Source organism: Gorilla gorilla, chromosome X (assembly GCF_029281585.2).
Source record: "Gorilla gorilla gorilla isolate KB3781 chromosome X, NHGRI_mGorGor1-v2.1_pri, whole genome shotgun sequence".
In the NCBI taxonomy this organism is placed as follows: Eukaryota; Metazoa; Chordata; class Mammalia; order Primates; family Hominidae; genus Gorilla; species Gorilla gorilla.
The window spans coordinates 148,438,953-148,466,261 of record NC_073247.2 but is presented as its reverse complement, the minus strand read 5'-3'; the positions used below and the strand labels follow the sequence as shown (position 1 = coordinate 148,466,261).

General features: G+C 40.0%; 1 protein-coding gene across 7 annotated transcripts in view; it reads left to right on the top strand.

Moving 5' to 3' along the window:
• ARHGEF6 (Rac/Cdc42 guanine nucleotide exchange factor 6) overlaps positions 1–27,309 on the top strand; it is a 118,040-nt gene that overhangs the window by 26,599 nt on the left and 64,132 nt on the right. For all 7 annotated transcript variants that reach the window (XM_004064939.4, XM_063703344.1, XM_063703343.1 and 4 more), the window contains 4 exons: positions 7,307–7,391; positions 9,553–9,677; positions 11,114–11,315; positions 22,736–22,806. In XM_004064939.4, coding sequence (XP_004064987.1) covers positions 7,307–7,391; positions 9,553–9,677; positions 11,114–11,315; positions 22,736–22,806 — 483 coding nt within the window. The remainder of the gene's footprint in view (positions 1–7,306; positions 7,392–9,552; positions 9,678–11,113; positions 11,316–22,735; positions 22,807–27,309) is intronic.

The window sequence follows — 27,309 nt, the reverse complement described above, 5'->3', positions numbered from 1 at the left end:
GCTCCAGCAGCTGAGAGATCACCCATCCACCCCACCCCGCAAAACTGGCAACCAGTGTGCTTTTGCAAAGGCTCTGGTGACAGGAGCATAGGAGGAGGGGTGGGAGCCCGCCAAGCCACAATGGCTGGCTGACTGTGAGGCAGCTGAGTCTAGGCCTCCTGCTTCCTGTCCTTGGCTTGGCAAGGGCTATTGACAAGAGATATTTCATTTTTCCCTTTCCTTCATGCCTACTCTCTTTTTGGTGAGATTATTCAAAACCAGTTGTTCCTTCTTCTTTTTTCTTTTCTTTTCTTTCTTTCTTTCTTTTTTTTTTTTTTTTTTTTTTGAGGCGAGGTTTCGCTGTTGCCCAGGCTGGAGTGCAGTGGTGCAATCTCAGCTCGCTGCAACCTCCGCCTCCCAGATTCAAGCCATTCTTCTACCTCAGCCTCCTGAGTAGCTGGGATTACAGGTGCCCACCACCGCACCTGGCTAATTTTTGTATTTTTAGAAGAGATGGGTTTCACTATGCTGGCCAGTCTGGTCTCGAACTCCTGGACTCAAGTGATCCACCTACCTCGGCCTCCCAAGGTGCTGGGATTACAGGTGTGAGCCATTGTGCCCAGCCATCAGTTGTTCTCTTTTGCTCTCCCTTTATTTAATCCTGTGACTGGCCCCACTAAGATGCCTATATTGTTCTTCATTCATTCCCCTCTTACTTGAACACTTAATACTCAACTAAAGTCTCTGTTATAGAGAAAGGGGTTCTCCCCTATAGGAGTGCTAACAAGGAAGAATGGGAGTCCTATGGTGATGCTGAGGTAGCCATCAGGGAATGAGATTTGTGACTTTATGAAGAGTGAGGGAGCAAGCTCAGATCTTGGCTTCTGTCATAGGAGCTCCATGGAGCTGAACTTCCTGGCTCTAGATTCGATGAGGTTCGAGTAATCTAGGAGTCCATATTAGTTATGTAAAGTGACTTTATAGAAATCCACAGAGCCAAAAAGAAAACATAGAGAGTTAAAGCTGTCCATGATCACAGTCCAAATGCCACTATGCAGTGGCAGCAAGATAAAGCCAGAATTTATAAATAGGTCATTTAAAAATGACATTTTGAAAAATCAGCTTGTAAACAGGTTATAAGCATGTTAGGCTGCAATACCCTAGACTCTCTTTGCTCTGATTCTGTAGTACTCAACACATTTCTGATTATAATTTAGCTCACCAGAGAGATTTCTCTATTGGGAGAGAGTGCTCTGGCCAGAAAATGGGAGTATTTAATCTTCGTAGTGCTTCATTTATTTTTAGTAAAAATTAAGAAATTGGCCTTTTGGTTTATGCATTGGCCTTTTGTGAACTTGGCTAGTGTGAGTCCATTCTCAAGAGCCTTGGGAACTGAAGACCTGATTCTGGGCCTTGGGGACCCAGCCAAGATGCTGCCTTTAAAAGCTCCTATTTAGATGATGGACCACAAGACCTCTCACTGAGCTCTTTTGCTCAAAGACACTTTCCAGATGGGAAATGGAGCCTCATAAAGGTAGTGTTGCTTTCCTAAGGTCCTCACAACTGCTCAATAGTGACAAAGCTGAGATTGGAGTCAAAGTCTTCTGACTCTCACATCAGTGCTCTTTCCAATACACTGTATGTTGTTTCAGCTACAGGCACAAATTAGATCTTGGAGAGAAAGGGAGGAAATAAAAGTTGAGAGCAAGATTTGCTCCCTTAAGTTTCGTCCATATCAAATAGGAACAGCTATTATTTAAAACCAGGCAGAGTAGAAATGCCATCCACTATATTCTAGTAAGTGGAATACCAGTGGGTAATGAATCCAATTTCTGAGCTAAGAGCATTATTTGTTGCTGACTTTGTGACTGCTTTTAGTAGGAGCTATGTGCACACATCCCAGATCACGTTCACAGGGCCAGGAGCGGTACCACCCAGTGAAATATGACTAAGCAGCTCAGATTTGCTTGCTCTGTTGCACTATGTAATGACATTTCCACCAAAGTTCAGGGGTTAACAGAGGCAGTGTGCTCAGCTGTGAGAATTAGAGAATGTGATTCAAGATGAGCTAAGTTAATTTAAGATTTTGTTCAATAAGAGCAATAAGAACAAGGAAGAGCTGGAATGTTCCTAAACATTTGGAATCTTTTTTAAAAAACAGGCTTGAAATATAAGCTATATGTCCTTGTGGTCCCAATGAATCACTTGCTTTTCAGTTGATTAGACTTTTAACTCCTGAGTAATGGAACCTATTATAATCACCCCCAACCTTAAATTACCTTTAAATAGAAGTTGATTGGGTGTTACTGAAACCACATGACATTAAAGATGACCAGTTCTGAACCAGGGTAGGGTATGCCTTCTTTTCTTAACTAAGATGTGGCTAGACTGCTGTGACTGGTTAACTCAGGTGGTTAGAGCATGATGTCAAGAAAATCAGGAGGCTAGGTGTCATTGCACGTGGCGCAGATGTTTTAGCTTGGTTCTGTAATCACGAGCTGGACCCCTACCAGACCAGGACCTCACAAATATGGATCGTGGCTCACGAGGCAGACCTGGTTCAACAAATAGGAGGAGCTTAGTGTAGCTTTTCCCCTCTTTTGGCAAATGTGGCCAAGTGCCTCCTAGGTGAAGGCTGACCCTTGAAATGGGAAGGACAGCACAGGAATTAGGCAAGGCCCCTGCGGAGACAGTCTTGTAATATGGAAAATTTTCTCTTTGCTACAATTAGTTGAATTAATCATTTTAGAGGCTATAACAAACTCGATGCAGATGATACAGATGCTACTTGTATTGACAGAAGCAAAGGATTTCTTTTCGCATACAGACTCATGGATTGCTTTTTCATTTTTTCTCTATGTCTCATGGAAACATAAGGTGTGCATGCAGGGCTACAGTGCCCCTCAGAGCATTTTCTTGTGTATCTTTATTGGCTCCATCATTTTCCTGCCCTGTGACTTAATTACTCTGAGTCTTAGTTTACTCATCCGTGGAATGGGGAAAATAATTGTACTGACATCATGAGCTTGCTGGGAGAATCAAATGCAAATAAAAAAAATATTTGTATCTTAGTCTGTTCAGACCACCAGAACAAAAAGCCATAAACCGGGTAGCTTATAAACAATGGAAGTGTATTTCTCATAGTTCTGGAGGCCAGAAATCCAAGACCAAGACATATTTAGTATCCTGGTGAAGGCCTACTTCCCTATTCATAGATAGTACCTTCTCTCTATGTCCTTACATGGTGGAAGGGACAAGGTAGCTCTCTGGGGCCTCTTGGATAAAGTCAACAATCCCAGTCATGAGAGCTATGCCCTCATGATCTAATCACCTCTAAATGCCACCACCTCCAAATACCATTATACTGGTGATTAGGTTTCAACATATGAATTGGGGAAGGGCACAAACATTCAGATCATAGCAATATGTATGTGATGTCCAAGTGTGGTGCCAGGAACATAGCAGGAGCTCAGTAAATCAGTAAACAGTAGCTATAAGATAAGTGAGGGAATGGAACAGGGAGTTGGGAAAGTTTCTTCTCATATGCTTCCTGGCTTTTTGCAGTTTAGGGAAAGTGTCATAAAATAGCATACATGTTGAAACTGAGAACTACTCCAAAAGGTTCTATTTGTAATGCTATAGAAATATTAACTTCTTGCAGTTTACATTGGCAGATCCCCAATAATTCACAATTAACACCTGGTGTTTAGTGGTTTGCAAATAGGTTTTGCTGTCATTGGGGATATCTAGAATAAAAAGCTGTGGGGAAACATTTAAAAATTAAATGTCTGGGCTGGGCACGGTGGCTCACGCCTGTAATCCCAGCACTTTAGCAGGCCGAGGTAGGTGGCTCACTTGAGGTCAGGAGTTTGAGACCAGCCTGGTCAACATGGTGAAACCCCATTTCTACTAAAAATACAAAAACAAAAACAAAAACAAACAAACAAACAAAAATTAGCCGGGCATGGTGGCAGGTCCCTGTAATCCCAGCTACTTGAGAGGCTGAAGCAGGAGAATTGCTTGAACCTGGGAGGTGGAGGTTGCAGTGAGCTGAGATCATGCCACTGCACTGCAGCCTGGGGGATACAGCGAGACTCTGCCTCAAAAAAAAAAAAAGTTTGATTTCATCTACTGATGTAGGAATGCAACTTAGGTTGGCTATATGTAAATACTTAAAATATCTTTAATAAAGTTTAATCCCTTTCTGTCCTATTGGTTAGAGTAAATGTTTTTATTGTTGTTAGATTTGAACATTGCATCATCTGATTGCAGGAATGATACCTTGACACCATCTAGCAGTATTCTAAGAAGTAGTACTTTTTTCTTGTCTGAGTCACAGTAGTGGTAAGATGAATGGAGGGAGGGAATCCTGCTGTTCATCTGACCTTCACGGATCTAACTGGAACTAACTGGCTTTTTGTGCACCAAAATAGGTATAAAGAAAGTTCAGCTAATCTGGGACTCAGTCACAAACCAGAGACACTGAACAGACTAGTGAGGCTTGCACAGGGTACTAGAAGATGAGTATCATCATGACTTTGCCATGATTTGACTTTGACTTTGAAAAATTTCATTGAAAATGACTTTGGAAAATTACGTACAGCATAAATGTGCGAATTTACATTACCTTTTTAACAAGTTCCAGTGCTTTGCAGACAGAAAAGAGAATTGGTTCTCTATTTTGGATGTATAAATGAGTGGGATTAGTCCTAGAAAAGTGGTCTGTACTGTAATCTACCTTTCCTTGTTCTTTTCACACCCTCTCTACATTGGGGAATTCTCCTTTGCTTTCTCCTATTTGGGGACGAGAGCCCTTAGTCTTTCTCCACATCATCATCTCTAAACTTGGTCTCACACTGCTCATTTCCACTAAGACATAAATAACTGATAGTGGCTGAAAATGTTGTGATCCCTCCAGATAATATTTCCATTTTCATAGGGGAGCTCTCTGAAGTGCATGGAAGAAAGATCTAGGGTGGAATTTTCAATATCATTCAATTTAGGACTTAGAAGGTATAGTGTGGTGAAGGGTGTTTGTGGTTGTATCTGATTCTCCAGCTACTCTGAAATAATAATACTTAGGCATTGCTTTCTCTAGCAGTTCCCAGAGGCTTCTTCCAACTCCTTCCTCTGTAGTTTCTAGTGCCTCAGAATAGGCTTGCAGCAAGAAGAACAGTGTCCATGGATAAACTTGAGTATATTGGGGTTTTCTCAAAAGAGAACCGAGTACAGTTCAGGAAACTTCCCTCAAGCAGATGCAATGACTCTTCTTGATGCACATTTCATTTTCTGATCAGTTTATTTATTTTCAAAATCAGTCAAGTACTTGTACAAGTGAATAATACCAGTGTTGCCATGTATAGGCATTTAATAACCCTGGATAAGGAACAACTAAAACCAGAGGGAGAGGTTTTTTTTATCACAACTTTTGCTCTCATGCCTTATTCTGCTAATATTTAACTTCTGCTTATTATTTTAGATCTACTCATCTCTACCACACCCACCCAAAACATGTATCCACATGCACACACACATGCACACTCCCATTAGGACTGATGAGCTAAAAACAAGTGAATTTTTTTGCTTTGCTACTATTTTGGCATACATGTCATTAACATTTTCCCAGTTGATCAGTTCTAAGGGAGACTCAATAAGTCTGAAATCCCTGGAGATACTAGACACTCTCTCTAGTCTATTGCCTCTTGTTCATCCAGGCTTTGACAGACTAAAACAGAACTCTTGTCAATGTATTTCTGGAAAAGTTTGAATTTTATATTGTAGCATTCAGAAATATATTTGGAATGTGTTGTTGTTTAACTCTTTAGTAATATTAGCATTACTCTTTTACCAGAAATATATTAATGCCTCATTTTTAGATGCATCTGTGCTTTTTGGTCATTTTAACTTTGAATGCAAAATATTCATTGATTAAATGAATAAAGCAGTGAATCCTAGAATAGGCAGACTTGTGTAGGTTTGCATTTGCATGTATCTTTATTGACCCCCCAAAACGTGAAAAATTGATATTATATATTTTCACTCTAAAAACAGATTATAGGTTTTCAAGAACATGTACAAAAAAGATAGAAATTTGTCTTGATATGGTTCCCAGAAAATATGCAGATTAAAAATGGAACAAATGGCTCTACCTAATGGGAAGACAGACCCTTTAAAATCCTATGCCCATTACCAATCATGTCCCATATGAAAAGGTACATTTTATTTCCATCACCATATTTGGGGAAAAAATGATGCAATCTGTTTTCTTTAAGAGACTTCTAGACATCCTGGAACAAAATGCTTTTAGAAGGGGCATTTCCATCCAGAAGGTGGGCATCTGGTTACCTTCAGATATGCATACTTACATTGTTGGCTGGCAAATTAATAGATTGTACCTGTGCATGAGAACACTTCTAATTTCAAATATACATATTTGAGACTCAATATATTTTAACACACTGACTACATTTCAAAGGTAACAGGTAAATTGTATTGAAAACAACATCTGATTGGTATCTTCACTGGGGACAATAGCATATCAGATTGACAGTTGACTGGTAAAGTGAAATGTATTTACTTAATGTGTTTTTTGCCAAGAGTTGAGTAGTATCAGACAGGCCAGAGATCATATTTGGGAAAGTCATCTAAGGCCAGGAAGAGCCCATAGGCCCAGGCAGGCAAATACTTGAATTCATGATGAGCTGAGAGGGGCAAGGTCAAACAGCAGAAACGGAACTGAAGCTGGGAGCAAAAGGCAGACCTGGGCAGAAAGTTTGGGCAACATGGAATTGGGATCCTAGGCAGTTGGGATGCAGCGGGTGGCAGTTGGGAGGAAGGAGAGCAGAGAAAAAGGCACTTTTGACAGTGACTCAACTAGGCACAGCTAATAAACTGTACAGATGCAACCATGTCAAAAAGGCTCCACCTCCTTATTTGTGGACTGTCGAGGACATTATGTAGGTGATGGGCATTAATTGTAACCCATGCATATGAGCTTCCTGTAACTGGGCTGAAACTATTGATACATTCAGGCCAGAAGAGTGGGTCTGAGTATGCACTGTTCACTTCCTGGTGGGCGCTGCCTTCTCAGCTTGGCTCTCATTTCCCATTACTGCTTTGCTTTGACTCACTGATGGCCTGCCACATGTCATTAGGCAGCTCAGCTGCTGCTCTCGTTTCTCCCAAAGGTATACGGAGGTTTGTGTCTTGGCTTCTACACTTTTTTTTTTTTTTTTCCGGAGAGCTGGAGGAAGTGGCCTTTTGATAGTTTTGTTTGTTGAGTTGAATACTTGTAGTGTCTTACGGTTTCAATTTTCCTTTCTCATAGGTATTTGATCCTGATGACCTTTATTCAGGGGTCAATTTCTCCAAGGTACTGAGTACTCTTTTAGCTGTCAACAAAGCAACAGAAGGTAAGCTGGGCTTGTGATTTATATGTTCTGGGTGACATTTTTTAATCCATGTGTTTGTGATTACCCTAGGAGCCAACTCTGGCCAGGATTGTTCTCTTGATGCAAATTTTCCCCTTGCTCCCCCAAATACACCCCAACAAATGTCAAATGCTTGAATTTTTCATGGCTTAGGATTTAAAATATACCTATCATAGATGTTATTCTAATACCCTTAATATAATGATAAGAACTAAGAAACTATTCCATTCAAAGCTCTGAATCGCCAACTGAGTATAACAAAACAGAGAAGAAAAAGGAAAGACCAGTTCCCTTTTTCATAGAGTTTACAAAATACAGCCGTCACTTCCCTTTCCCCACTAGAGACATATTTTTCTCATTGTTTTACGTATGCCTTTGTCCATGTAAAGGAACCCCTCAGTAGCTTTGCACCAAAAATGAAATCTTGGGGTCATAGGGAGTGAAAATAATATCTTTTATTTAAATGTTTAACACCTACCACACTAGAGGTATTAAATATAAATGCTAGTAAATGTGAAGAAAATGATGATACACTTAGAATGTAGCTTCACTCCTTCCCTGGTATATTTTACCAACAGCTGAAGAGTAATAATCATACTTAAAATGCTTTGAGCTCTTGCCCTGGATCTAGGCTGTCATAAGAGCCACAGGTGATCTCATCCAATCCTTGAAACAACACTGGGGGTAGGTATTATTATTATTAGGTCCATATTACAGATAAGGAAAGTCAGGCCAACAGTTGCCCAACTAGAAAGTTAGTCACTGAGTTGGGATTCAGACCCACATCTGAATGACTACAGAGCCCTTATGCCCAAGCACGAGGCTTGCTGCTCAAACTGTTGGAGAGTCAAGAGGTTGTGTGCCCAGCATCACCAGGTGCTACAAAAAATGTCAAAGCTATGGTCCCTGCCTTTGAGAAAATTACTGTCTATTTAAGGAGACTCAACTTACCCACGTGAAACAATTAGAGGACAAGAGCAGACAATATAATCAAGTGCCAAATAGGTTAGAGCATCTAGGAAGCTATCGAGTAATTATAGTTTTTGTCAAAAGAGCTGTATATAATAGCAATACAAGTAAAAATACTTCTCCAAAGTTGTTCTTTTGCTATTTGGAAAAAAAAAATGCTTTTGAGCTATTGCAAGGCGTATAGCTGAAAGTACGGCTAATTCAAGTAACTATATTTAACACACATGACAACTATCCAGTTCTAGTCAGGGAGGATCGTGTAATTCTAACATTATGCCACACAAATTATACGTTCCTTTGCCAAACTCTCCTAGCAAGTTTTACAGTCTCTTCCCTTGCCACAGATATTTATAAAATACAAGGAGGTGAAAGTTAAAACCCACAGCATCAAGGAAATTACTTGGATACTGAGCTTGTCGCCTAGGGAATGTTTGGGCTTTAGACTTTTGCAGTTTATATCTTTTAAAAATAAATGGAGAGGAAAAGAACCCTTATTGAAATTTGTCAAGAAGCCAGCTCCTCTCTTTTGTATACTCTCAACAAACTGAAAACATCCAGCTCAGCTCTGGCCTGGTCGAATTTCACAAGGTTTCAAGGAAGAGAAGACTCTTGAATCTGATTGTTAAAAAAATTATTCTAGTATCAAGATTGCATCTTTCCCAAACACATCTTCTCTTTCACTCTCATTCTCCACCCTGCCCCACACACATCAGGGAGATTTTACATCATATATGCCACACATATTGTTACGTGTGAGTAAGAAATGAGCCACTGAGTTATGGGCCAAAAAACAAAGAGAGAAATTTGAAATATTTCAAAGTAATAAGAGCCACAAACAGCTGTTTGGTACCCAATATAGTTCTGCCTTGGATAACAGGGCATACTGTTGCAACTGGTTCAGGAGGGAAGAGTTGTAGGGAAATGGTTAAGAGAAAATGTGGTTCTGTCGCTGTTTTTCATTCTACTGGAGCACGATGGCCAGTAAGGTTAAGAACAGGAAGTTGGCCACCAAAAAGGGAAGGGGGATTGAAATACACTTGGCATGTTCATAATGATAACAGTTAGAATTACAGCCAGGATGCCTCTGATAGTATCCTGAGAAAGATAATGTTATGTGGTAGATGTTTTTCTGATCTGAGTGGTTCCTTTAACATACCTTTTCCTCTTTTCACAGATCAGCTATCAGAAAGACCATGTGGACGTTCCTCTTCTCTTAGTGCTGCTAATACTTCTCAGACAAACCCACAGGGAGCAGTTTCTAGCACAGTTTCAGGGCTGCAAAGGCAGTCAAAGACAGTGGTAAGTATAGTCCCCAGTTCTCCGTCTGTTTTAAAATCCATAAAATTAGATTGATATCCTGGTTGCATCTCCATATGTGGTGAGACAGCCATCCGGTTTGTTTTGGGCATCACTGAGAAAACTAATTATAAACCAAGCACCAATTCAGGCTGGCCCGAAGGAGCAAATCAAAGGCATGTGGTGGGGCAAAAATCCGGATTGAAGCTCCAGCTCTGTCCCTTACGAGAATTAGGCAAGTCACTTAACTGAGAATGCTATGCAAATGGAAGTCATTATGGCTACTTTCTGATGGCAGTTTGCTGTTAATTTCCCTATCCCTTGTTTTATTAGAACTAAATAGTGCCTGACACATAGTAGGCAATCAATAAATATTGATTAGTATCCTCATTATTATTGCCATTTTTATTTTTCTCTTTCCATTCCTAATGAGGAAGGCTTGATTTTAAATTTCAGTCTATGATGAGCTTCTATATTGGGATCTCCCAGTTGCCTTTTCACTTGCTCTTATTGGGAGCTTTTATTTGGGAGGAAATGCCTCATCTTCTGCTCTTTGGGTGAAACCTTTATTTCCTGTCAAAAGCCACCCACTTGCAGTAAGACATTATGACCTATTACTTCCAAAGCACTTGAGCATGTGGTTCTTAACTTTTTTGGATCACAGATCCCTTTGAAAGGCTGATGAACACTATGGCTCTACACCCCTGGTACCCTCTCAAATTGTATACAAAAGCCCATGTGTATGAACTTATTTAGACAAAAATATGTTGTGCTTATCAGATTCTCTAAAGGGTCTGTGACCCTCAAAAAGGAAGTCCAGTTTATACATGACAGATTAAGAATTCCTGACTTAATATATCCATGTAATAAAACTGCAGTTGTACCCCCTAAATCTATAAAAATAAAAAAATGGAAAAAAGAATTCCTGACTTAGGCAACTATGGGTTATTTGATCTTTGCATATAAATAAGTCTTAGCCAAATTAAGATATCCTTAGTAATTAGGAGATGGGAGGCAGATTTTATGGAGGGTAGGTTAGTACATCTTGGTTATATAATTATGTGGACTGTTTGTGTGTTGAGTAGAGGCAGGGTGGAATAGCTTATCCAGGGTGGAATAGCTTATCACTCTACTTTGTTATCTGGCTTAGTTAAATAGATAATCTTTAGATAATGGGGAGGGGTGTGGAGAGAAAAATGAAAGCTATGACCCACTTCAAAATACAGATTCTCACAAATGCCAAAGCTTACGTACTGTTTTGAGGGATTTATTAATCCCTCTGAGACCCATTCATGGATTCCTAAGTTAAAAACTCAGGACTGAGATGGATCTGGGGTTTTGTCTTGGCTTCCTCCACTTTATTTGCCTAAATCCATATCATTTCTACCCCTGCCTTATTTAGATGAGTGCTTAATCTGGTGTGGCTTTTGTTTCTCTAGGAGATGACGGAAAATGGAAGTCATCAGTTGATAGTAAAAGCAAGATTCAACTTTAAGCAGACTAATGAGGATGAACTGTCAGTTTGCAAGGGGGACATCATTTACGTCACTCGAGTTGAAGAAGGAGGCTGGTGGGAAGGCACATTAAATGGGAGAACAGGCTGGTTCCCCAGTAATTATGTCCGTGAAATTAAATCCAGTGGTAAGTGAAGTTTTTAAAACGCTTTTTGATTGTGGCTCTTGTACTTTCTTGGTATTCTTACTGAAAATTGTGTAGTTTTAATTGGTTAACAGAAGCTGTTTATACTTGTATGTGTATGCCAAAAATAAGAGTAGAACAGAACTGGGAAAAATCTGTGATTAGATATTTTGAAACAAATTGTATTTAGATTACATTAAGGCAGCAGAAAAATAAAAAAAGCAAAGGAATTCAAAGCTCAGACAACTGGTCCACCCTAACTGTATCCCTTTATGTCTACTAATTCTAGCCCATGTAATATAGTACATAGTCCTTCTCACCACTCTAAAACTTACCATGGCAGAATCCAATAATAAAAGAGGCCATGTGCTAACTTCCTTTTTTTAGCCTTAAGCCCTGTAAGCAGACCTGAGACTAAATGCCTCAGACATGAGAGATAATAATGATAGGGCTGCAGGAAGCTGTCTGGCCGCTTTGATGCTGAACAAGATTGCCCTTAACTCACTGAATACTGCTAGCTGTTTACCTTTTTTTTGTAACAATAGCCAGAGAATGAAATCGAATTGCTCTTCAGTAGTCTTTTCTTCTCTCTCTCTTTTTTTTATTATTATTTTTAGACAGGGTCTCACTCTGTTGCCCAGGCAGAGTGCAGTGGCTATCACAACTCACTGCAGCCTGGACCTCCCGGGCTCAAGTGATCTTCTTGCCTCAGCCTCCCAAGTATTTGGGACTACAGGTGCACGCCTCCACACCCAGCTAATGTTTAAACTTTTTGTAGAGACGGATCTGCCTATGTTGCCCAGGCTGGTCTTGAACTCCTGGGCTCAAGTGATCTTCCTGTGTCGGCCTCCCAAGGTGCTGGGATTACAGGCATGAGCCACTGTGCCTGGCCACTCTTCAGTAGTTTTCCTTAGAGTTTTTTTGATAATTCACTTGCCCTTTATTGTTTAAGAAGGTAGGCTCTGCTGATATTGCAAAAAACCCAGCAAACCCTTATACATAAAAATATGTCCCTCACAATACACATAAAACAGCATTTAGTTATTCACATTATTACATCTCTTTACTTTTCAAAAATATTTACACAAGGGCTCTTTTGAGTGGTTAGCTCCTCAGCGCATTATTTCTTTTGTAAATATCTTATTGCTTTTTCAATGCCTCAAAATTGATACTATTAATTAATTAATAAAATTATAGGCTTACTGTAAGTAAAATGAAACATTGTGGAAATATACAGTTGACTCTATTTTTTGTTGTTGTTGTTGTTTTGAGACGGAGTCTTGCTCTGTCACCCAGGCTGGAGTGCAGTGGCGCAATCTCGGCTCGCTGCACGCTCCGCCTCCCGGGTTCACACCATTCTCCTGCCTCAGCCTCCCCAGCAGCTGGGACTACAGGCGCCTGCCACCACGCCCGGCTAAATTTTGTATTTTTAGTAGAGATGGGGTTTCACCGTGTTAGCCAGGATGGTCTTGATCTCCTGACCTTGTGATCCGCCCGCCTCAGCCTCCCAAAGTGCTGGGATTACAGGCGTGAGCCACTGCGCCCGGCTACAGTTGACTCTTGAACAACATGGGGATTAAGGGCACTGGGCCCCCATGCAGTTGAAAATCCGTATATAACTCTGAGCTCTTGAGAGCTGAAAATTTCTGATTCATTTTGATATTCTTGAAGGCTGGCACCTGAGTGACATCTCATTAAGGGCTCAATTCATTCAATATGGACCAGGTACTGGATGAGACACTAAGAATATCAAGAAGCATTCCATCAATTTCATCAAGAGGGAAATATGTGAATATTTGGAGGCAGCTGTCTTTCTCCAGAGTAACTTGGTAGGATTTCCCACGCTTTCCTTGCCTTCTCTAGAATGATTTCAATACATAAATTTCCTTCTTCAAACATGTGGAACTTGAAGACCCTTAAAGGCAGTAGGATCATTAGGGCTTATTAGTTACTTCTAGATTCTAGTGTTCAGAGCATTGCTTTATTTTCATCACTGCCCTAAAGTTACGACTTTAAGACTGAGAATAAATAAAACACACACACACACACACACACACACACACACACACACACACAAAGAAAAGAAAATCCATGTATAACTTTTGACTCCTCCAAAACTTAACTTCTAATAGCCTACTGTTGGTTGGAAGCCTTACTGATTGTATGTTATATGTATTGTATACTGTGTTCTTATAATAAAGTAAGCTAGGGAAAAAAATGTTATTAAGAAAATCATAAGGAAGAGAAAATACATTTACTCTTAGTTAAGTGGAAGTAGATCATCATAAAGGTCTTCATTTTCATTGTCTTCACGTATAAACGGGATGGGCCTGCAAAGTTCAAACCCATGTTGTTCAAGGGTCAGCTGTATAATGTAGATAATGAAAGTTCCTCTTCTCTTTGCACTCTCCCCCTGACAACCAGAGTTAGGAGCTTTTTCCTAAAGTGTTTAAGATAAAATTAATTTTCACACTTTTCTGTGTTCTATGTTGTGTTAAAAGGGGTATCCCCTTTAATGGAATATGTTTACTAACAGATTTATAATTATATACCTATATGGAGACTTCTTAGCATTTTTAATTACTGGGAATCAAGAAGGTTCTATTGAGCCCTGGAGTATTTCCACAGGCTTTGTCTGGAATTTCCTTGGTTTTGATGATATTCACAGACGATTTTTACCTCTCACTACATCTTTCAATTGATATAATTTTGTTGATATAATTTAGGAAAATCCCTAAAAGATTTTCCAGGTTCACTCTAACATTGTTCCCTGATACAGTGTCTTTATCTGCAAAACTAAAAGGAGCAGTAATTTTGTCCAGGAATCCCAAGCACTGCGAGGGGACCTGGGAAGTGAACAGCACACCCTCACTTTGAAGACTCTCCTTATAATGTACCTCACTGTGACTCCTTGTAGCAGTCTGGCCACTCCCTTATAGACTGCCCCAGGTTATTTGTTCTGGTCTTAGGGGCCTTCATTTTAAAATTTCTCCTATATTCTCTCTGGTTTAGGACTCAGCTTAGGATTCATGTGGCAAGCTCCGACTCTGACTTGAGCACTTAGGTAACCCTTAGAAGCATCTAACCCAACTGTCAAGGACAGGTCTGAGTTGCTTGGGTCAGGAAATGAGTGCTAGTCAGGGAAGGCCTGGAACTAGCAGTGTACGGAACAACCTCTCTCATTTAGCTTATGGCAGCAGCTTCCTAATTGGCATCTCTGCCCCTGTTTTTGTCACTCCTATAATCCAGTCTAAACTCAGTACCCAGAGTGATTCTTTCAAAATGTAACTTGGGGCCGGGCACGGTGGCTCATGTCTGTAATCCCAGCACTTTGGGAGGCTGAGGCGGGCGGATCACTTGAGGTTAGGAATTCGCGATCAGCCTGGGCAACATGGAGAAACCCCATCTCTACTAAAAATACAAAAATTAGCTGGGCGTGGTGGCGCATGCCTATAGTCCTAGCTACTTGGGAGGCTAAGGCAGGAGAATAGTTTGAATCGAGGAGGCGGAGGTTGCAGTGAGCTGAGATCGTGCCACTGCACTCCAGCCTGGGTGACAGAGTGAGACTCTGTCTAAAAATAATAATAATAATAATGTAACTTGGGTCATGGCTCCCCATCTCAATAAAAGAAAAGGCCAAGGGCATCACAATAGCCTCCAAGGTCCTCCAGGATCTGGCTTTCCGTTGCCCTTTTGGCTTCCTCTCTGATCTCTCTTCCCCTCACTCATTCCACTTTAGCCACACTGGTCTCTTGGCTGCCTGTGCCAGACAGGCTCCTGCCTCACTTGCTGTCCCCCTGTCTGGAACATTCTCCAGCTATCAGCACAGCTGGCTCCCTCACCTCCTTCAGGTCCACTCACTTGCCTACTTCACAGGAGGGCCTTTGCTGGTCACCCAGGAGAAATTTAACCCTATCCCCACTCCCTCTATCCCTCTTCCCTGCTTAAATTTTTTGCTTATTATTTTTCCCCGTCTAACATAATACACGTTTACTTATTTATTTCATTTACTGTTTATATTTTACCATTAGAATTGTAAATACCACAAGGGCAGAGACTTCATTCATTTTGTTTATGCTCAGTAAATATTTGTAAAATGAATGAATATTACAGCATAGGTAATTCAATTCTGTTCAGCTTGTTCACTGAGTACCTCCTGGGCACAATCTATACCTCATAGACCCCGTCCCCTAGCACCTTTACAGTCTAGTAATCAACACAGGTCTGTGCAGAACTAACTGTTACAGGCCAGGACACAGTAAGTAGCACAGACAAAGGACTGAGTAAGATGCTGTAGGAACAGTGAAGAGACAATTTGATTAACAATAACATAAGGAGTGGGGAAGCACTTGAATTGGGTCTTGAAGGACAGAAGAAGCTTCTGACTGGGAGAAGAAGATTAGAGGGAACTTTTAAGTTCAAGCATGGAAGTAAGAGTGGATGGTGGGGTGATTTGGGTTGAGAATCAGATGCATGATGATAAGGAATGGGACCTTGAGCTGGAGCTACATTAAGAGGCGGTGTCAATGTCAAGTTTTAAGCAAGGGATAACATGGTCTAGGAAGATCTTTCTGGAGGTAGCGTGGGGGATGGATTTCAGGGAAGTGGTAGGAATAACCAGCAAGGGTGTAGAGAAACTAGCAGAGGCTACTGCTAAGGTCCAGGCAATCCAGATAGTGGTGTGGATTACTCTGGGGATAGTGGAGAGGAAGAGAAGTGGATGGATGCAGTATATACTATTGAAATGAAATTTTAAAAACTTGCTGATGATTAGTTTTGAGGATAAGGGAACAGACGAGAACAATACCAAGTCTAGAGGTCCAGCTTGATGGTGAACGCCTTAATGGCATGCAGTGTCATGCTTCTAGCCAGCCCACAAAGGTTGATCTCTCTTAATGAGGGTGTCAATCTCTGTCTTGGACACTGGTGTGGTGGAGAAGCATAAGACATGGCTTTTGCCTTCAGAGTGTTCATACTGTAGTGTAAGAAGACATCATTAGAATACAATATGATAAGTTTAGTGATAGAGCTAAATACAGTATGCTATGGAGAGGTGGGAGGAGAAGAGAGGAGCATAACTCATCTTGACAGGGAAGTCAAGGGGACTTATTCATCTTTGTATACTGTCTTGTCTTCATATGCCTAACATGGTGCTTTAGACATTGGAAATATTGGGTGTGTGCTGAACTCCGTTAATAGAGAAGACAGGAGGAGGCAGAGGTTGTGTGTGCATGTCTCTGTGTGTGTCTGTGTTGGGGGGGGTGATTGGTACTGAAGATGATGAACTGTTTTGTACTTGAGTAGAGGTGCACCGAGTCATAGGTCTGAAGATTTCTAGCAAGTAGTTGGCAGTATGGTTATGGAGCACAGGAGAGAGATAAGAGCTGGTGATGAGGCAACTGACAGTATAGGTCAGTGGACGATGAAGTATAAAATATATAGCAGAGCATCAGTATTCAGACACAGAGAGTGCATTGTGCCTGAAGAGGTTAGGGGAGGCTTCATGGAGGACATAGGGCTTAAGCTGAACACTGAAAGACAGGTAAGCTGTGAATAGGCCCAGAAGAGAGGCAAGGACAATCTAAATCACAGTGATTGTTCAGGGAAAACAAAACCCACCACGATTCTGTGGTAGGACTGAGCAGAGTGAGCTTGATGGACAATGGAAGAGACTAGCTTCAGGTAATAAAAATGTCTTGCTGGGAAACTAGGTGCTCAATAAATCTTTGTTGACTTGAATTCTTTCCTACCCCAACTCTTGCCACCACCACAAAATAGTAGGTAAGCCAAAACCTATCTAGGATGCTGCCGAGGAATATTTTAAATTAAATGCTATGTTGTGTTATGTTTGGTCTAGAAAATACTTGTAAATTTTTAATTAATTAATCTCTCTCTGCCTTTTTTTTTTTTAAACACGGGATCTCACTATGTTGCCCAGGCTGGTCTCAAACTCCTGGGCTCTAGCGATCCTCCTGCCCTGGCCTTCCAAAGTGCTGGGATTACAGAGGTGAGCCACCGTGCCCGGGCTTTATTTCTTTCAATGAACTCCATACTAATGTATAAGCTTAGGAAAATTTGTCTTTAAGGAGTTTGAAAAAAGTGATGTAGTGAAACCCTTTTTTTTTTTTTTTTTGAGATGGAGTTTCACTCTTGTTGCCCAGGCTGGCGTGCAATGGCGCGATCTCAGCTCACCACAACCTCTGCCTCCCAGGTTCAAGTGAGTCTCTTGCCTCAGTCTCCCGAGTAGTTGGGATTACGGGCATGCGCCACCACGCCTGGCTAATTTTGTATTTTTAGTAAAGAATGTTGATCAGGCTGGTCTCAAACTCCCGACCTCAGGTGATCCGCCCGCCTCGGCCTCCAAAAGTGCTGGGATTACAGGCGTGAGCCGTTGTGCCCAGCCAACGTAGAGTTTTAAACCCCGTTGCCATACAACCTTTTAGGCCATTTATAAAGTTCAATCAGGCATGGAACTAAAAATCTTTAGTGATCTCAGTCTGCTTACTATTGGGTCAAACATATAACACTGTGGCCACTCGAAGAGTCAGTAATTCTGACACATTCATACATGCAGCCTGGAGGGTGGAGGGACATTTAGCCTGATACTACACATTCTTTTGTAATGTCTTACAAGCAGAACAAAACAAGCCCAAAGCCATACAACTCTCACCCTGCAGATTGCTGTGCCATGGGAGTGCTGTGCGTAGTTTTCCTCCCTTGAGCCTGTCATTGACAAGAGCACTTTGTGCTCTGGTAAATTTGCCCTTGGGGAGTGGCGTTTTAAGTTTTGGATTCCACTGTAGCTCTCATCTAGAGATAATTACGGCCAAAGCTCTGGGGATAGCTTTTTCCCGCTCTTTGAGAGGAGGCCGATTTCAGAGGTCGTATAGCATAAAGAATCACCCACCTAATACTATAGAAAGTTAAGAAATAGAAGACTTGAGTGTGAAACACACACACAGACACACACACACATACACACATCTCTTTTTAACATGAGCTTGTGGCTGAAAGTAGAAAAATTTTTTGTGACCATGATGATAAAAACCTCTTTCCAAGGACGATTGAACCTGGACATTGATGACATCATGAAGCCATTGTCACCAATTCTGCTTGCCTACCTCTGGATTTCCTATTACATGAGAAAAACCCTATTTTGACCAAAAATATGTTTTTTAAGGATCTTATTTCATGAAAAATACATGTATTAATAACTTAGTCATTATATGAGTTACAGAACATATATTAAGGGACTTTGCTCTTGTATTTCATTTGAGTCAGATACATTATAAATGAGAAAATTAGCCACTTATACAATTTTCCGTTCTCTTTTAAAAATCAGTGGTAACTTGTAAATTAACTTGTTATTTATACATCAAAGTAATTTCTGCTAGCACAGTGGCAACATAATGGTAATTATATCCTTTTTAAATTTTTGTCTCTGTTCTGTTACCTAGAAAGGTTGAGGGTTTTGTTGGGACTTTGCATTAAAAATTTCCTGGCAAAATTTTTAAGCCAAGAAATTATTGACGCAAGTGTGATTGAGCAGATATTTTAAACAAATTCTATTTTCTCCCACTGATTCAATTAAGAGGGCATCAAATCCTTCTTCTAAAACTTCTTATTAGCAGTAAATATAGATATCAATTGAGGGGATTAGGTACATGGTTAATTAAATTTGTATTAAGGCATATTAAGAAATCACTCTTCCTGCTCATTATAACCAAAGCTAGGATTGAGCTTTATATTTAGACTTCCTGTTTTAATCCCCTGGGTGTATCACATAGATGTTTCCTGTCCAGAGAGACTATTTGTCACTAGATTTCTTTTTGTCCTATCACCACCAACAGGCAATAGTAATCTGTACACCAGCAAAGGAAGAGAAAGAATCAAAAGTTAATTGGAAAGGAGTCTTTACATCAGCATCAGGAGGATTTCTTATGCCTGTATTTGTGTGACACTCTTGTTTGAGTTATATTATACGAACAATCCATTGGAATTCTTCACTATATTGACTGATTTTCCCCCCTACTGGTTGGATTGCCCAGTCTCCTCATTGTCTTAGAACACCACCTAAAATGTTTACATTTTCATGTTCGTTCTAGTTAGGGCACTTTGGATCCCCCCCGCCACCCAGGGACTGAACTTGTCTCCTCGGAACCTCCACATATTCATTCCTTCTCTGCATGTTGCTGAGTGTGGGTTTCAAAGAATCCTTCACATGGCGGGAGTAAGAAGTGGTAGGGGTCGGGGTGGGGAGCAAAGGAGGAACAAGAGGCCAGAAATTGTCACTGAGGTCATAGTGCTGGTGTTTTTCTCTTTGCATTCCCTCTTGTAGTGTTTCATGGAGCCAGTCATTTGCAAGGGCTACATTTTTTTAGACTTTCCAAGTTTATCCTTCCAAATCTGTCTCCCTTCTGTTCTTTGTGTTAATTCCCCATCCTAGACCAAGACTGCAGAGAGAACTAGAACTTCAGTGCTATGCTGAATTAATAGTGGTGAGAGCATGCATCCTTGCCTTGTTCCTGATCTTAGGGGGAAAGCATTTAGCATTCAGTCTTTCCCCATTATGTAAGATGCTAACTGTAGGTTTTTTGTAGACGCACTTTATTAAGTTGAAGAAATTCTTCTTTATTCTTATTTTTTCCACGAGTTATTTTTTTTCGAATAGGTGTTTAATTTTGTTAAGTGCTTTTTCTGCATCGGTTAATATTATCATGTGACTTTTTTCTTTTAAGAGTGTTAAGATCATGGGTTACATTAATGGATTTTAAAATATTTAACCAACCTAGGATGAATCCCATGGTATACAATTCTTTTAAAATATTGCTGAATTTTACTTGCTAATATTTTGTAAATTTTTTTGCATCTATATTCATGAGGGATATTGGTCTGCAGTTTTCTTTTTTGCACTGCCTTTGTATGGTTTTGGTGTCAGTGTAATAGTGGTTTCATAAAATGACTTGGGAAGTGATGTCTTTTATTTTCTATGTGACATTATATGGAATTAGTATTGATTCTTCCTTAAACAGTTAATAGAATTCTCCAGTGACACCTTATGGGCCTTATGGAGATTTCCTTTTTCAGAGTTTTAAATTTATAAGTTCAATTTCCTTAATAGTTATAAGGCCATTCAAATGATGTATTTCATATTGGGTGAGTTGTGGTAGTTTTTGTTTTCTGAGGAATTGGTTCATTTCACACGTAAGTGTCAAATTTATGTGTGTAGAGTTGTTTGTAGTATTCCATTATTATCCTTTTTATATCTCCAGAGTCTGGAGTGATGTCCCCTGTTTCATTTCTGATAGTGGTCACATTTTCCCAGGAAAGCCTTATGAACCACCAGTGGATCCAGGCGGATCCTGAACTAGCATAAAGCTTCCAGGAACTGGCTATGCTCCACTTGTCCTCACTGGAGAGTGACAGAATTGTCCCTCATTGCTACTTTTCTGCCTTATTTTCACTCTACCCAACCTGGCCCCACTGGATAACTCACTGTCGCAAGAACAGTTCTGCCTTGAGCATTGCCATTTCTACATCTGTGTTTCTGAAATCTTCCCTGAAAAGAAAACTCTGTACTGCCTTCCCTGCCTGTTTGGGGGGGGCCCTTCAGGGCCAGATCGAGTACCTCCTTCCCAGCAAGGTCTTCTCTAACCATCCCAGATCAAACTCATAGCCCCTCTGAACTCCAGCAGGAACCCCTGCCCATGCCATTGACCAAGACCTTCAGTAGCTTTATCTCTGGGTATCATATTGGTTAGGAACACAGGCTCTTGTCAGGACATACCTGGGCTTCAATCTTGGCTCTGCCATTTCCTAGCTGCATGACCTGAGATAACTGACTTCACTTCCTTGAATCTTAGTGGCCTCCTCCGTAAAATGAGAAGATAGTCTGCCTGTCAGGGTTGTTGTAAATATCAAATAATATGTCTTAAAAGCTATTAAGTATGAAATAAATATTAGGGATATTCCAATACAATAATAATTAAAAATCAAGGTTAAATGGGAAAATATTTATAAAATAATATTGTAATAGAAGAATTATAAAACTGCAGGTAAGGTTAGAAAGATCCAAGAGTGTGTGCATATGTGTGTTCACAAACATACGTAAAAGAATGGGAAGACACACTTCAAAAACAGTCTAAATGATGATGGTTAGCTCTAGGTGATGGGATAATTGCTGGGTTTTATTTTCTATTCCATATTTTAAATTTTTGGGGGTGGGACTGCAATAGATTTATAACTTGAAAATATTATTAAAAAATCAAGGTCTGATGATATAGTATTATTTGGTTATTTATACTGCACTGTACTTTAGAAAGGGCTTAAAACAGCATACAATATAGCAAGTTAAAATTAAAATATAAACCAAAGTGAAGCAGAGGAGAAAATGCAGTAGGAAAGTTGCTATGTTGTGACACTGCTAAAAATTTGTTATGACTGCCTCATATTTTTATTGTTTTTTTTTAAAAAAGAAAGAATGTCCTAGGATTTCCTTTAGTCATGAGTTTAATAAGTAAAATTAATTTAGGTTAAAGAAGGGCAGTATTTTACAATGCAATGGAATAATATTAAAATTATACTTAAAAGAGAATAGTTTCCTGCTAGTTTTCATTGAGTTAAACCTTCTGATCATTTTGTTGTTGGCATAGTAGACAGACCCAAGAAAAGCATGCTTGCCATTACTTATATTTTATTATACTTGTATAGTAAATTGCACATTATAAGTACAGATGCTTCTTGGCTTACAATGGGGTTACATACTGATAAACCCATCATAAGTTGAAAGTATCATAAATCAAGAATACATTAATACACCTAACCTACTGAACATCATAGCTTAGCCTAGCCTACCTTAAATGTGCTCAGAAAACTTACAGTAGCCTACAGTTGGGCAAAATTATCTAACACAAAGCCTATTTTATAATAAAGTATTTATTAGGTCATGTACACAGTAGTTTGCCAAGGCAGGAAAATATCAAAATAAAATATGATTTCTACTGAATGTGTATCGCTATTGCACCACTGTTAAGTTGAAAAATCGTAAGTTGAACCATCATAAGTTGGCGACTATCTGTATACATTTGGCTAGTATTGGTTTTGTGTATCTGTTTTGAATAAGTTGAATGGAGAGGGCAGACAAACCCCATCTGGGAGTAAAGTTCTTGCCCTGGCCCTGCTATTTCTTAGTTAGGTCTTAACTCCTTGGCTTATTCCTTCTTTGGAAATTGAGGGGTCTAGACAAGAAGATCTAACTTTGACCATCTATAGTTTAGCACAGTTGTAGTTTCATTTGTTTAGGAATGTACATTTCCATTGATCCTTCCACTGGGAATCTTTATAGTATGTTAGTTGACCCATGTTATAAAATGTTCATCATAGCCTTCTGTGATATTAACATAATTTAAATGTTTTTTTCACAGAGAGACCTCTCTCCCCAAAAGCCGTCAAAGGATTTGAAACTGCTCCACTTACCAAGAATTATTACACTGTGGTAAGTGTTCAGATGATGAATAAAAATTTTCTTGACTCTATATGGAACTTTTTCACTTGTCAAACCATTGATGTGTTGAGGTGACACAAAGGAAAGACTGAATAAAGTTGCATGCATGAGTCTAATGCCATTCACATTACAGTGGAACTCTTTTACTTATATGCTTCTTACAGATGTCTAGAAGTCTCACATCTACTGTGCTGAAAAATTCAAAGGTAGCACGGATTCACAGCAAGCCCTATTAAATAGCATGAAATAGAAATTGGCTAGTATGTAAGAATTATGGTGAAATTCAGCAGTTAGACATACCCTTACCAGATATTTAGAAGGTGAATTTCCAAGTTCCTGTAATGCAATAAATTTTAAGTGGTTGCATTTTGTAATTTTACTTTAGAATCAATGACTTCATTATTATATCGTCTGGAATATTATCATCCTTTAAAGAGAGCCCAAAAGGAAAACTGCCCTTTGGCACAGTGGGAGGAATGACATGGCTCTGGCTTAAACACAGATATGTCAAAATATGTTAGCTATAAATAGGGTATGTGCAATACTCAAAATAAATTCCTGTTTGAAAAAGAAATCGCATCATTCTCCTTCATCTACTCTCTGCTTTCTCTTCATGTCTCCTTTCCAGACTTGGCCTAGTCACTAATTAAAAGGTCAAGTCATGATTAACCTCTAAGTTTCCCTGTCTGGTAGCCTTGTCATTCCCCCGGCCCTGCCTCACCACCTCAGCTGAAATACAGTTTCACTTTTTACCCGGTGTTCTATGTGCGTTTGTCTTGTGTACTCATCTCCCTTTGTGCATGGATAGAGTTTTTAAACATCTCTATACAGGTATGTGAATATCATTTGGTTTCAAAAAGTTGAATTTCACTCTTCAGTGAATTTGCTCTATAATGATGACATGAGCAATAGAGAATATGAAAAATCAAGAAGGAACTCTCTAGGTAACATGGACAATAAATAATCACAGTGGACTATTTTGTTAATATCTTTTATCTTACATTTCCAAGGCTAAAATATATTACCCAGCAGAGGTAGGTTCCCTTCTCCCTTACTTCCTGACCAATTCTTTTAGCTTTTAGATAACCCCTAATGATTTAATTTTTAAAGAAAGGTTGTAGTGGAATGGTGGATGAAAATATTACCATAGCTTCTTCTCTCTGTGGGTCTGGAGCATATCATCACTCTGCTTTGGATCTCTCTCTGCCTCTGCTGATTCTACCAACTTAAAATGTGGTTGGGATTATCCAAGGCAGAGTATACTCTGTGATTCCCATGGAATTTATATCAATCCGATATATATAATGGTCGAACTCTGGACATGCTGCAGTTTATATAACCCACCTCCTGTTGGAAGACGTGTGTTGTTTCTAGTTCCTTGCTGTAATAGACAATTCTGCATTGAATAGCTTATATATATCACTTTGCCAAAGTATATAAAGATCTGTATGGTGAAAGTTAAGTGGTTAGGTCAAAGGACATATATGTTTAACAGTTTTTTTTTTGGTAGATATCATCCCAAACCTCAGACCTAATAAAGAAAACAAATGTCTTGGGGAACTCATGATAGCCTGTGAAGAACCTGTAGAACTTCGATGTGAATATTGCTTAATTATTGGCCAGCTGGATATATTGTAACTAGATATGGATGTGAAGAGATTTTGGTTGGTTGGTTTTTTTAAATCCACATTTCTTTGGCTTTGAATAGTTAGGCAAATTTTTAGTGTCAATTAATTCAAAATATGTTTTGAGTGTTCTGATTGTCCTCCTAATCTGTGTTGAATAAAAAAAATCTATTTCATCCACAGGATTTGTAGACTTGTAAAATCAATTTCACTCACATGAAAAGTGCCCTCATCTGATGGTATATTAAATCTTCTTCCCTCCAAGAGTCATTAATTGTAGATATTTTCTGTTGCTAGATCTATAAGAATACTAATGACTGATTTTTACTGCATTAAAAAAATGAAATAACATTTTTCTTTTATATAACTAGTTATATAAATGTTTTTTAAATATCAGACAATACAGAAATAATGTAAAAAAGAAAATAAACACCACATGTAATCCCACCACTTAGAAATAATCACTATTAACATGTTAGTGAATCTCATGCCAAATTTTCTTTAAGGTAAGTGTAAGTGTATATATATATATATGCATATATATGTATATATAGCCTGTAATATTTATGTGTGTATATAAATTTTTAAATAAAACAGGAAATTATGTATTCTTTCTTTTTCATAAAGATTTTTTTTTTTTTTTGACATGGAGTCTCACTCTGTCGCCCTGGCTGGAGTGCAGTGGCACGATCTCAGCTCACTGCAACCTCTGCCTCCCGGGTTCAAGAAATTCTTCTGCCTCAGCCTCCCGAGTAGCTGGGACTACAGGCGAGCGCCATCACGCCCAGCTAATTTTTGTATTTTTAGTAGAGACAGGGTTTCACTATATTGGCCAGGCTGGTCTCGAACTCCTGACTTCGTTATCTGCCCGCCTTGGCCTCCGAAAGTGCTGGGATTACAGGTGTGAGCCACTGTGCCTGGCCCATAAAGATTTTTCTATCCCTATACCCCAATAATACTTGTCTCTGACCGGACCTGTTTTTTTTTTTTTTTTTTTTTGAGATGGAGTCTCACTCTGTTGCCCAGGCTGGACTGCAGTGGCATGATCTTGGCTCACTGCAACCTCTGCCTCCCAGGTTCAAGCGATTCTCCTGCCTCATCTTCCCGAGTAGCTGGGATTACAGGCATGCACCACAATTCCCGGCTAATTTTTGTATTTTTAGTAGAGACGGGGTTTCACCATGTTGGCCAGGCTGGTCTCGAACTCCTGACCTCAGGTGGTCCTCCCGCCTTGGCTTCCCAAAGCGCTGGGATTACAGGTGTGAGACACTGCTCCCAGCCAGACCTGTTCTTATGTTCTTCCATTTAATGAGTCTTTGCCAGCCCAGGGCTCCCTTTATTTTGGTCCTGTGTATTAGTCAGGTTTCCCAGAGAAACAGAACAAATGTGGGGGTGGGGGTGGGGGGAGGAGGAGAGAGAGAGAATGAATAAGGAATTGGCACATGTGACTATGGAGGCTGAGAAATTCCACACACTACTGTCTCAAAGCTGGAGACCCAGGAAAGCTGGTGGTGTAATTCCGTACAAGTCCAAAGGCCTGGGAACCAGAGAGCTGATAGTGTAAGTTTCACTCTGAGGTCAGGAGAAGATCAATTTTCTAGCTCAAATACGCAGACAGAGAAAGCAAATTCTCCCTTCTTCTACCTTTTTGTTCTATTCAGGTCCTTAGCAGATTGGATGAAGCCCACTCACAATAGGCAGGCAATATGCTCTACTCCACCTACTAATTTAAATGCTAATCTCATCTGGAAAACGCTTACAGACACATGCCGAAATAATGTTTAGCTAAATATCTGGGCACCCTGTCTATCCTGCCCAAGTTTACAGGATGTGATGATTAATTTTATGTGCCAACTTGGGTCGACACATAAAATTCATCACATCCTGTAAACTTGGGCAGGATAGAGACCTCTGGGAATTTGCAAATCTGCAGACATATTCTCCCCTTTTTCAAGTTTCTAAGGGATTATCTGCTGATTTCAGCCCCATTTAGGCCTTGATGCAATTCTGGTATCATGTCAATTTTGAAATGTTACATAGTTGTCCAGTGTGACCAAAGTGGCTGTGGGCACCCAGCTCAGACCCACACCTGCCACTAGGCATGTTTAATGTGGGTAACTGAGACTTGGCCACTCCTGGCTTGTTGTTTTGAATAGGAACTTAGCATCCTTGAGGGACATGGCAGTCCAGAGAAAGCTTTGGCTGCCCCTGACCTTGGTTCCTTAATTGTCCTCAATTATTGCTGCCATATGTTAAACTTCTCTCACTATTAATTATTTTTCTAATAATCTTCTTCTGCTCATTGTCTTTCTTTGCTCATTGTAACTTAATGTTATATGCCAGGAAGATTTAAAAAGTAAAAATCAGAAAAAGGAATTGATACAGCTTGGTTGTCAGGCTTTATTTGTATGCAGCACTTAGGTCTTGGCACCCATGGTCTCATTGGGAGGGCAGGTCAAACATGATAGTGTAAGCCACATGGTAGAGATGATGTAAGGTTGTAAGGTGTTGTAAGGTGGGTTTTTCAAAATGCGGTTGGGATCCTTTGTCTCGGAGGCACCTGGGGAGCTTGTTAAAACTACAGACATACGGGTGTGGTGGCTCACGCCTGTAATCCCAGCACCTTCGGAGGCCAAGGTGGGTGGATCACTTGAGGTCAGGAGTTCGAGACCAGCCTGGCCAACATGGCGATACCCCGTCTCTACTAAAAATACAAAAATTAGCTGGGCGTGGTGGCCTGGGCCTGTAATCCCAGCTACTTGGGAGACAGAGGCAGGAGAATTGCTTGAACCTGGGAGGCAGAGGTTGCAGTGAGCCAAGATTGCACCATTGCACTCCAGCCTGGGTGACAAAGCGAGACTCTGTCTCA